The 12,545-nt window shown below is 41.5% G+C and overlaps 1 protein-coding gene across 10 annotated transcripts in view; it reads left to right on the top strand.

The window, feature by feature from the left end:
• ATF7IP (activating transcription factor 7 interacting protein) overlaps window positions 1–12,545 on the top strand; it is a 110,987-nt gene that overhangs the window by 55,612 nt on the left and 42,830 nt on the right. For all 10 annotated transcript variants that reach the window (XM_086751576.1, XM_086751611.1, XM_086751622.1 and 7 more), the window contains one exon: window positions 1,607–2,667. In XM_086751576.1, the coding sequence (XP_086607702.1) occupies window positions 1,614–2,667 (1,054 nt within the window). In that variant the 5' untranslated portion in view covers window positions 1,607–1,613. The remainder of the gene's footprint in view (window positions 1–1,606; window positions 2,668–12,545) is intronic.

Genomic DNA, 12,545 nt, shown 5'->3' on the forward strand with positions numbered 1-12,545 from the left:
AACTGTTACTTAGAGGCTGTGGAATCTCTGGTGAATTTTACGACTTAGTTGTAGAAAACCATTGCTGATCTGAGCTAGTGTTGGCGGTAGTCATGCTTTTTTATCACAAAATCAAAGGAATTTTTTACCCCACCTGAAAAGACAAAATGCTGTTTATTAGTGGATTTCTCAGCTCTGTGAATAAAAGTGCACTGGGAGAAGATGCAAAGTGAACTGTGCTGAATATTTTAAATGCATCACTTGTGTAATAATTTTGCTGTATCAATGGTGTAAAGATTTGCATATCTGATGCTTGTGGAAAAAAAAGAAAATGAAATTCATATAGGGATAACTGCCTGATTTATTTTCTTTCTTTGTTCTACTTGCTGTAATATCTTTTAACTACTGTTACCCAAGTGAATTTTTGCATGCTTTGAGAAACTTTAGAAGAGCAGTATCGTAGACAGCGGTATCTACGATGGTGTCGTAGATTCAGTAGAGCCATATTAATTAGCATCAGCTGATTAAAGATCTTAGTTGCTGACTTTCATTTAGGATATAACAAGTTCCTTAATTGCTTCCTGCTTCTGAAGTATATTATTGTATCTAATACTTTAAAACTTGGTCCTAAAACATGGGGAGGAATACATAGTTTAAAAATACCTATGGATTTTTTTGTTTTGTTTAATGGAAACAAATGAAATAATATTTTGTTGTATTTCAACAAAATTATTTTGACTTCCTAGGTAATGCTGGATTTAACTCAATGTATTGATTTGATAAAGTAGGTTTTTTGAACATTATTTTTCTTAATTTTTTGTATATTAATATACTTAATTTTTCTTCATGTTTGAGTGAATGGAGTGAGTACAATATGGAGGGCAAAAACATCAGTTTTCCTTGAAAAGGGAATTTTTTTAAAAAGGAGCTACAGAAACTAGTTTTTATGAGCACAAATGGTCTTGGTAAAATAATATTGCAAATTGAGTGAAAGTGTTCTGAAAATCCGAGTTCAGTTGACCGTTGTATAAGTGTGGAGGATGAAGGTCTGTTTTATCTATACATCAGAAAAAAAAGTGTCTTAATTATACATTCAGAAAATATAGAAATGTATTGGCATTTTCTTAAAAGTTACGTGATACAAAAATTTTGTCATTTACCCCAGCTGTTAATTCTATTTGAAACTTGTGAAATTATATCGTTTTAAAAAGATAAGTGTAAACGGTGGGACCAGGAATAGGGGTTTTCTTAATGAGAAGAGAGGCTCCTGACTTCTACATTAGCACAATATCTGTTTCTGGCCGGAAAACCTCATGTGGCTTTGCTCTAGTAATACTACGAGATGACTGGTCTAAAATGTGTACGTGCAATATTACTGCATAATGTTATAGTGTGATCTTAGTGATCTTTGCATACGTGTGTTTGTGCAGCGTATGTAGAAAGGTGTATCCACTTTTCCTGAGGACAAACAAAATGTAAGTGTGTTGTCAGGTGTACATTTGGTAGATATAGTTAAACCGATTTGCTTTAAAATGTGCTAAATGCTACAGTCTTTCTTAGGGACACTAATATGATGATAACAAATTGTTACCTTCACAGTTCTTTCTGAACTTTTTTTTTTTTTAAGGGTCAAGATGGATAGCACAGATGAACCTCAGAAAAAAGTATTTAAAGCACGAAAAACAATGAGAGTAAGTGATCGACAACAGCTTGAAGCTGTGTATAAGGTTAAAGAGGAGCTGTTGAAGACAACTGAAGTTAAACTGTTAAATGGAAAGCATGAGAATGGAGATTCTGATTTAAATTCCCCTTTAAGCAATACAGACTGTGTGGAGGATAAGAGGGAAGTTAATGGCCTGGTGGACTTGTGTGGTAACTCTGGAGAAGAAAGAAAGGCTTCTGATGAAATTAGTGAAGCCAGAAGCCCCGAAAGTAGGGCAGGGAACATAGTCAATGACATAGAACCCAAACCTCTAACACTGTCTCCACAGAGTGTTACTCCTGAGCAAGATAAAGGTACTGATGCTGCTTTGGCATGTGAGGCTGAAAATGGAGTACTTGGTAGCAATAAAAATAACTTCCATGAAGGAAATAATACAAAAGATCACCTGGACCAAAGAGAGAGTGATAGCCCATCAGAAGGTGCAAGTAAATTGATCCATGAGATTAGTGATTCTTCTGAAGAGAAGGGAGAAACAAATGACTTAACTATTAGTTCTAATTCATCTAGTGAGGAAAAGAGAACTGAACAAGTAACTGTTGAAGATGCTGTTGGAGAAGAAGCCGTCTCTAGCACTATGGAAGGTGACCAGAAGCCAAAGGACAAACAAGACTGCACTGCAGGTCTTTCAGAATCTACTGTTCAGAAGACAATGGATGAGCCAAGTGAAAGTATCTTGGACAATACTGACTGTATGGAAACAGATGAAATTATTCCAATTTTGGAAAAACTAGCACCTGCTGAAGATGAACTGAGCTGTTTTTCCAAAAGTTCTCTGCTTCCAGTGGATGACACAGTCCCAGATTTAGAAGAGAAAATGGACAACTGTTTGGGTTCACCATCCAAGCAGGAAAGCAATGAAAGTCTGCCAAAAGAGGCTTTCTTAGTACTGTCTGATGAAGAGGATCCCTGTGAGGAGAAGGAGGAACGTGCTGAAATGATACTACCAAACAAGTCAAGTCTTACAGGTAAGAATTTTCTAAATTGATAGTTTTGAAGTCTGGGATTTTATTAATTTCTTAGAATAACACACTTGTGACTTGTTTCTAAATCAAAAAGGCAGTCTTACCCAACAATTCTGTGTTACATAGTCTCACAGTTTTCAGGGGCGGAATTTGAGGCCCAGGGGGAAAAAAAAATAACATCAAAAAAGTGTCATCTTTGAGATCTGATTATTTTTAGGTTTTGTTCTCCTGCTCTTTGCAAACTGGGGTGATTGGTAGAAGAAGAAGAAAGATGAGTAATTGCCAGAGATGAACAGAAAGATTTGTGGGAAGAGAAATGTGTTCATTTACTGTTTTTGAGGGAAAGAGAGGATTTCAGCTTTCTTTAACTTGCAAATAAATAGTAAGAAAGAAAACATGCTGGTAATCAAGACATGCCACAGGTCGTGTTTGATTCAAATTTTTTTTTTTTCATCAAAAGACAATATTGGAAATATTTCATGAAAATCACAAGTTATGTATGGTTTTCATGCCATATAGCTGTTATTCATTTAACTCATAGTGGATTTTATCTAACTTTTATCTGATAACTATGCTAACTGATAAACATTTCAAAGCATTAAGTGTAGGAGGCTGATACTTTAGTCTCTTCATGTAGTTAGCAGAAGATGTATGGATGTCCTCTGTAGTCTATTATTATTATACAGTTTTGTAAGCATATTTATTTTTTTGACATACTTGTCATACTTTGTCATACTATTGCAATTCTGAAAATACAATAGGTGAATAATTTACAGATAAGTGGACACTGCTATTTTATCTGTAATAGTTTCAAATTATCTTGGGGCTTCCCCCCCTTCCCCCATTGTATAGGTTGATATGAAATTATGACCATGCTAACCCAAACATGCTTGACTGGGTACGAATTCCATAGGTTAAACAAGATTCAGGTGTCTTTCAGTTTCTAGGAAGTTAGTAACCATAGTTTCTCAAGTCTTGTCTCAGTAATGATGAAACTGTGTCTTTCACTAATGTGTGATGGCGTTCTGAGTCTTCAGTCTCTAAACAACTAGAGAAAGGGAGATAAGAATGTCTCTTCAGCCGTATTTTGTACTCTTTCTTCCTTTCTGGTATTTACCTTTAACTTTATACCAGCTAGAAAGGGAAAAGGTAGGTTCCATAAGGTAGATCCTTCTAAGGATCTTATTTAGGTGTTAGGTGTTGCAGTGAGATTGCAAAAGTGATACTGCTGTTGTGCAATTAAAGTCTAACAGAAACTTTTTGGGGCGAAGTGGGGCACAGGGAGAAAGAACGTTGTGTGTACTTGTGCCAAAATTGGTGTGTTGCAAGTCCCTTTTATAAAATGTACATTATAAATAAATTGATGATCCTTGTTCTTACTGCAGTTTAAGGGTTCTTTCACTGGAGATAAATGAAATTAGGATGTCAGAGTTGCTTTTTTAATCTTACCCGGTGAGAAAACACAGTGTGGTCACAGAGGAGTTTTTGCTCTGGAACAAAGAGGCTGAAGTGAATATTAAATACTGAACTACAGTTTGTAGAAGTCTAAAATGATTGTATCCAGCAACATTCTTTTCAGATTTTCAGTTTTGGTGATGGGACGTATTCTCTTGACTGGTTATTTTATTTATTGGCTAGAACGGTTTATGACTTTTACACTTGCATGGCTGTAACTGAGACTGTTCATGAAATGGAAACTGGCCACTGTGAAGTATGTTCTGTCCTTAATGAGCAGTCACCTGTTAGTTTCTGCCTTCTAAGCTTCATAAAGCTTGTCCATCAAGTTGCAGAGAAGGGAATTTAAATTTTTCTGAATAATGCATTGTGTGTGAAATATTTAAAACAAATCTTTTGGAGACCCACTTTCTACTGAAATTAATGTGGTATTAATAACAAAATTTTGCAGTCCTGTCACCCATTTCAGTGTTTCAGTAACAAAGATAATAGCAGAGAGGTTGCAGGGGCAGGAAACTATTGTATGAGAAAACAGGTTTCATTGTATGAAAAACAGAGTTATCTCAGAAGGTAAAAATTAGCTTTTGGAAAGAATCTATGAGAATTAAATCTGTGGAGACGGTATTGAGATCAATTGAAGATTCTTTATTGGAGGCACAGATGGAAGCTGCTCAATTAAAAAGTTTTCAAAAAGCCCAGGCGAAAGCCAGCATGACTAAACAACAATGTAAAGAATGGTACTAGAAGACTTTCTTCAAATGGACAGATTAATAGGATCTTTTTCTCAAGTCGAATTAGTAAATATAATAGCTGTGTTGGCACTTAAGATATTGGTAATGGAAGATCATACATTAGAAAACCTTGGAGCTCTTCAGGTAAGTAAACAAACAAATGACAAGGAAAACCTGATTGAGGTATTTGAATATTTTTGGATATCCAAACACAAATGATTTCTTGCCAAGAACTTTTGGAAACTGAGCTGTCTTCACATCAGATGGAAAGTCTTCATGGAAGAAATAATCATCTGAAGATTGGAAAGTACATCTAGGGTGATCTGTTCCAGAGACTGTGCTGTGCAACAGAATTAATAATTTACCTAACATGAAGGGTGACTAGCAAGGTGACAGTTTGCTGATGATATTATGACAAGCTGTAGAAGAATCTTACAGTGCTGAATGACTAGAGTATAAAAATGGCAGATAAAACTCGTTGTGCCTAACTACAGAGTGGTACAGATGAGTATGAAAATGTTCGTAACTTGATGAGAAGACAGAACTGACTCAGCACTCAAGAAGAGTCTTCCAGGATAGTGAAAACATTGATACAGTTGCAGTTGAAGAAAGCAAATTAAGAATGCTGGAAATGAATTAAGAAGTTGAGGAGAACTTCACTGTGGGACACCAAGCTCTTAAATTTTCTGTATATTTGTGTTTCCTTCCCCTGCCCATCTCAAAGAACATGCTGCAGAACTGGAGAAGGTACATGAAAGATCAACAGGGAAGATGATGGAATTGCAGAGTAATTTTAATTCAACCCTCTGATGGTCTTTATTCCAACCTCCTGCTCAAATCAGATCCAGTCATATTGGATGGCTCAGAGACCGTAGTAGTTTACTTTTGTGCATCTCAAAGTACGGATATACCACAACTTCTTCATGGGTAGCCGAATATTCAACCAACCTCAACAGTGAAAAACTTCCTGCTTCGTTGGAATCTTCTGTGTTTCAGCTTGTGTCCACTGCTATGCTGTGCACCTTAAAGAGTAGTGGCTCCACCTTTTCTCTGCCTTCCCATTATGTAACAGAAAGCAGTGATACAGTCTCCAATTAGTCTTCACATGTTAAAGCTGAGGAAAACCAGTTTTGTCTTCTGCTCCGCATATAGCATGCACTTCATCCCCTTGACCTTTCTGGTGACCCTTTGCTGGACTTGCTGTGGTTTTGTCAGTGCCTTTCTAGTCCTAGGGATCAAAACACAGACATAGTGCTCCAGATGAGGCTTTCTCAAGTCCTGAACAAAAGAGAATCACTTCCCTTATCTTGCTGGACACATTTCTTGTTAGTAAGGCCTGAAATGCTATTGAACTTTTTTCACACAGCTGACTGATGTTCAAATTGTGTTCCACCAGGAATCAAGGCCCTGTTCTACAAAGTTACATTCTAGCCACTCAGCCTCCAGCCTGTCCTATTGCATAGTGTTACTCTATACCAGATGCAGGACTTTGCATTTGCCCTTGCTATGCTTTGTGTTAGCCCATTTTTCCTGCCTGTTGGCATGCCTCTGAATAGCAGCTATGCCCCACAAAATGTTTGCCACTCCCCCTAGTTTGTATCTGCAAACTTGCAAAGTGTGATCTCCTGCCACCACATCCAGGTCGTTAGTAAATACAATAAACTGCATCAGCAGATTCCTGAGGGCTGCCTCTAGTGCCAGGCCAGTGGCTGGATTGTATACCACTGATGCCAATTTTTTGAGCCCATTCTAAAAAGCTACCAGGTCTGTCAGCGTGATTTGCCCTTAGTAAGTCCAAGCTTACTACTCCCAGTCACCTTCCTCCCCTTTGCGTGCCTGGCAGTGGCTTCTTATGAGTATTTTTTTCCCTAACTTCCCCAAGATGTCAGGTGAGGGCAGCCAGCCTGTAGTTTTGCTGAGTCATTCTCCTTGACTGTCTTGAAGATGGATGTGACATTTGTCTTTTTCCAGTCATCAGGAGCTTCCCTTGGTTGCCATGAAAATGGTAGAGGGGGGCCCTCACAATGCCAGCAGCCTACCTCGCTCAGCACTCTTGGGTACAGCTCATCTGTTCCTGTGAACTGCTCTATATCCACCTGGCTTAAGCGTGCCCTGGCTCATCTCCTTGACTGTGGATAGCATTTCACTTCTGCAAACTCTGCCAGGGTTTCTCCCTCTGCTTTCAGGAACTTAGGAGGGAAACCTGCCAGTGAAAAATGGAGACAGAAAAGTTGAGTACCTTAGCGTTTTCCGTGTCCTCAGTCATTAGGTTCCCTGCTCCAATGAGCAGTGACCTCACAATTTTCCTTAGTCTTCTTTTTTCTGCCACTGTAGTTACAGAAGCCCTTCTTGACCTTGACATCCCTCACTGGCTTCAATTCCAGTTGAGCTTTTGCTTTTCTTATTCCATTCCTGCACAACTGGACAGTGTCCCTGTATTCCACCTACTTCCTCCTCCTGTATAATTGTTTTTCACATTGGAGCTCTGTCAGGAGGTCAATTGCATGAGATTTAACAAGGCCAAGAGACAGGTCCTGCACTTCTGTCACAAAAACCCCATGTGACACTACAGGCTTGGGGAAGAGTGAATGGAAAGCTGCTGGGCAGAAAAAAGCCTGGGGAGTGCAGGTTGACAGCCAGCTTGAACATTAGCCAGCAGTGTGCCCAGGTGGCCAAGAAGGCCAATAGCATCCTGGTTTGTATCAGGAATAGTGTGGCCAGCAGGAGTAGGGAAGTGACTGTGCCCCTGTACTTGGCACTGGTGAGGCCACACCTCAAATACTGTGTTCAGTTTTGGGCCCCTCAGTACAAGAAGGACGTTGAGTTGCTGGAGCGTGTCCTGAGAAGGGCAGCAAAGCTGGTGAAGAGTCTGGAGAACAAGTCTTATGAGGAGCAGCTGAGGGAACTGGGACTGTTTAGTCTGGAGAAAAGGAGGCTGAGAGGAGATCTTACCACTGTCTTACAGCTACCTAAAAGGAGGTTGTAGTGAGGTGGATGTTGATCTCTTCTCCCAAATAACTAGTAATAGGACAAGAGGATATGGCCTCATGTTACATCAGGGGAGGTTTAGATTGGATATTAGGAAAAATTTCTTTACTGAAAGAGTGATCAGGCATTGGAACAGGCTGTGCAGGGAAGTGGTGGAGTCAGCATCCCTGGAGGTGTTCAAAAAAATGTGTAGACATGGCACATGGTTTAGTAGGCATGGTGGTGTTGGGTTGACGGTTGGACTTGATGGTCTTAGACATCTTTCCCAACCATAATGATTCTTTGATTCTATTCTGGGTCTCTGTTCACCCATCCTGGCTTTCTTCCAGCTTCCTCTACATTCTGCTCATTGCAGTGAACCATTCTCATGCTTTGATGAAGCTATCCTTGGAGAACAACCAGCTCTCCTGGATCTTTCTGCTCTCCAGGGCAGCTCCCTTTGGCATCTACCAAGTAGGTCCTGAATAAGATGAAATCTACTGTCCTGAGGGCAACGGCTGTAATATTTGTCCTACTGGCCTCTTACAGGAGTTTCCATTCCACAGTCTTATGTAGGTGAACCTACTCTTGACCTTCCTGTCCCAGACCAGTTCTTCCTTGTTTATGAATAACAAACCCAACAGAGCATCTTCCCTAGTTGACTCATCAATTGCCTGTGTCACGAAATTGTCTTCAGCACACTCCAGAAACCACCTGGATTGTGCCCAATCATATAGCCCTTCCAGTTAAGGTACACCCATGAAGTGTGTGATTGTGTGAGATGGCTCTATTGACTTTTCTTGATCAAGTAGTCTGTAGTGAGTGCTTAGCGCAACATTGCCAGTGTTGCTTTACCTTCTTCTTGCCCGCAAGCACTCAACTGGCTCATCACCTGTCCCATGGCAAAGCTCTGGTCACTCATTTGCATGAAGCACAGCTACTCCTCACCCTTTCCAGCTGGACTTTCCTGAAGAGACTGCGTTCATCTGTTGCAGCACCGTAGTAATTTCAGCTATGCCACCGTGTCTCGCTGTCGTAGTTCAGCCCCGATCGGGACCAGACTGCGCAGTCTCTCTCTCACTCCCCCCACCCTCCGAGAGAATAGGGAGAGGTAATATAAGGAAAAACGGCTCGAGGTTTGAGATAAGGACAGGGAGAAGTCCTTAAAGTTACCGTCACGGGCAAAACAGACTCGACTTGGGGAAAACTATTCATTTATTACTACAAACAGCAGGATAATGAGACAGAGAACAAGATAACCTCCCCCCACCCCTCCCTCCTCCCAAGCTTAACATTATCTCTACTACCCCCCCCCTTCCCCCCCCCGAGCGGCACAGGGGGGAAGAGGGAATGGGGGTTGCAGTCAGTTCATCACACGTTGTTTCACGCCGCTGCTTCATGGTCGGGGGAAGAACTCCTCACATTCCTCCCCTGCTCTGTTTTGGGGTCCCACCCACAGGCCACAGTCCTTCCTGAAACTGCTCCGGTGTGGGTCATCTCTTCCGCGGGTGCAGTCTCTCCAGAACGGCTGCCCCAGCAGGCCCTCCACAGGCCACAGCCACCTTCAGGCATCCACCTCCCCCGGTACGGGGTCCTTCATGGGCTCCAAGTGGATCTCTGCTCCTCCGTGGACCTCCATGGGCTGCAGGGGGACAACCTGCTCCACCATGGGCTGCACCACAGGCTGCAGGGGAATCTTGGCCAGGAGCCGCATTACTCCTCCCCCTCCTTCTTCACTGACCTTGGCGTCTGCAGCTGTTCCTCACAACAGGCTGGCAGACGCCTCTCAGGATCCTTTTTACATCTTATTCACTTCTCATCTCCTTTCCAATTCTTGCAGCCGGGCTGGGCCAAGTTGGACCCAGTCAGCCACCTGGCGAGAGGCCAGAGGGTGAGGCCTGCAAGGCCCATGAGGCCTGCGCCTCCCCCTCTGCACCTCTGCCCCCGCTCAGCTTCTTCACATCTTCTCTTGTCTTTTTTTTTTTTTTTTTTCTGTTTTCCCCTTTTTAAATACATTATCGCAGAGGCGTTATCACGGAACATTCTGCTACCAATCGGCTCGGCCTTGGCCAGCAGCAGGTCCACCCTAGGCTCGGCCGAGTCCACTGAACAAAGGGGAAATAACTTCTAGCAGTTTCCTACAGAAGCTGCCACCTTAGGCCCCCCCTTACTAAACAAAACCACAACACTCATGAATGCAAATGAAATCCTAATTTTGCAGTTGTATAGGGAATAGTAATTCCTCTTATTTCTTGTGCTGCATTCGTTTACAGATAACTGAGATTATGAACCTTAAGTCATGATGCTTGTCACAAAGGACAAGCAAACACCTTCCCTGTCATGCTGTTCCCCAGGTGTTTCCTCACTGCCTCCTGTACCTTAGTTTCAGGTTATGACAACCATTCCCTACTGTGACTAGTTTCAGGTCTTCTTCATTAGGTTAGCAAGCCTGCTTGTAGAACTCTTGTTCAGCTTTGTCAGATAGATTCAGTCCCTTCTCGGTAATTCTTGATCATTAGAGATTACCACAGTGGAAGGTGTGAAAACTGTGCCTGCAACACCTGTCATTCAGTCAGGTGCTGATCTGGATGCATGCATTCTTTGTACTATGGGACTTGGGTGTTTGTGCAGGGTCATGGTTTATCCCGTCTTTGTCCATTATACAGAGTCAGCTCATCTCCTCCTACAGCTTCTTCACTTGCTGACTCAGATCAGAGAGAGAACTTGTAGGCAAGGATGGACTGGTTTAGAGTAGGATCTTTCAGCCTCAAAAGAGAGGTGGAGGAGAGATGTGACAAAGATCTGTAAACGGTAAGTGGTATGGAGAATGGATAATTGCTGTCTTTTCCTCTACAAGAACCTCATGTATCAAATGGAGGAAAAGAAAAAAGTGAGAGGCAGGATCAAGGCATGGAAGAAGAGATGGTTCTCCATGTGGTGAACTATGGAGCTCCTTGCTAGCAACACTGTGACTGCTAAGAGTTTACCTATATTCATCTTCTGTGGAACTGGAATTTTTCTGAGGGCTGTCAAGCACAGAAACCCTAAGGCTCTGGATGTCTTCCACCAGCAATTTTTCAGAAAGCTGAGGAAGTTTTCTGGGACAGTGTAACTGTGTTATTTTCTTCTCCTTATATTCTCCCCTACTTGATCATCTACTGTTGACATGAAAGTATTGGCGATGGGATCCTGGATTAGATGAACTGTTGGTTTTACCTAGTGCAGCTATTGCTATGTTCTTTCTCTTACATAATCTGTACACTTGCAAGTTTGTCTGGGTCAGGATGGCTACCAAAGCATGTCTGAAGTCTGTCCTTCTCAGAATTGCTAGCACATTGAGTGCGTTGTAGACACCTTCACTCTAGGCTTCTCTACAGCAATGGCCCTCCAAGGATAGCTGTTGTTTTGTTAACGGAGTCTGAAGTCAAGCAGCACACTCAAGTACAACCCTTTTTTTTTTTTTCTTTTTTTTCCTAGAAAGTAGTATTTGAAGAGAACTTGAGAGTATGTGAACGGCGAATAAACAACTAAACATGAACTTTTGTTCCTGTGTTGTGATAGAACTAGCTGTCAAAATTATTGAATTCAAAAACAGGAAAATAAGTTACACTTAAGAGGCACCCATGAAACCACTTTTTTGCAATAATATTTATTTTTCTGTTTTTTACTTCAAAAAGGGATAGTGGAAGGCTTTCAGAGAGTTGCTGCAAAAAATCTGTCTGCATTTGAGAAACAAACTTTATACAGGAAAGCTTGAAGGAACATAAGTTTTGTTCATCCAATAGAAGATTAAGGAGGTCCATAACATCCACAAACAGAAGCTGAATACATATGGTGGGAAGAGGTTTCTTTAATATAGCAGAAAAATATGTAACTGTTGCGTTTTTGATCCACTGGATTTTGCAAACCAGAAATCAGGCATACTTCTCTCCAACGGACTTTGGAGGACCAATTAGTGGATGTCGGATTCATCAATTGTAATCTTGAAGTCTTTTATGGATTTTTTTTTTTTTTTTTTGCCCCAACTAAAAATGTGGTAATAAACAAGAAGCTAATATTGTGCTTTGTGTTTCAATCACTTGGTAAATTTGTTTTACGTATATATATTTTATAATAGGCAGGAGGAGTTGTGACCAAATAATAGAGTAGTTCAAGAGGTCTCTAGTCCAGTCTCCTGCTCAAAGTAGAGTCAGCTGTGAAATTAGACAAGGTAGCTCAGAACTTTATCCAGTTAGGTCTTGGAAGCTTCCACTGATGGAAGTCCAGAAGACTGGACAACTTCTCTGGGCCACCTATTCCGATGCCTCCCTTCACGTTGGAAGTATTTTTCTTTCTATCAGTTGGAATCTCTTCTTTCTGCTTACACGTGTTGTCTCTTATCCTTTGCCATACATCTTTATGATGAGTCCGGCTCCATCTTCTCCAAAGCTGCCTTACAGATACTGGAAAGCTGTTTTTAAGGCCTCATTAAGATTTGTCTTCTCCATGCTGAACAAGCCCAGCTCCCTCAACCTCTTTTGCAGGTCATGTTCCCCAAGCCCCTTAGCCATGTCTTGCTCCTTACCAAGAGATGGCATGAGTGCCAAGTAAAGAGCATAACCACTTCCTGTGGTATACTGGCTCTGTTCCTGTAAATGCAGCTCAGGATGCTGTGGACCTCCTTTGCTGCCAGGGCATGCTGTTGCCTCACGTGTTGGCTTGTTGTCTATGCAAATCCCCAAAGCAGAG

This window comes from Chlamydotis macqueenii, chromosome 1, assembly GCF_036417535.1.
Source record: "Chlamydotis macqueenii isolate bChlMac1 chromosome 1, bChlMac1.mat, whole genome shotgun sequence".
In the NCBI taxonomy this organism is placed as follows: Eukaryota; Metazoa; Chordata; class Aves; order Otidiformes; family Otididae; genus Chlamydotis; species Chlamydotis macqueenii.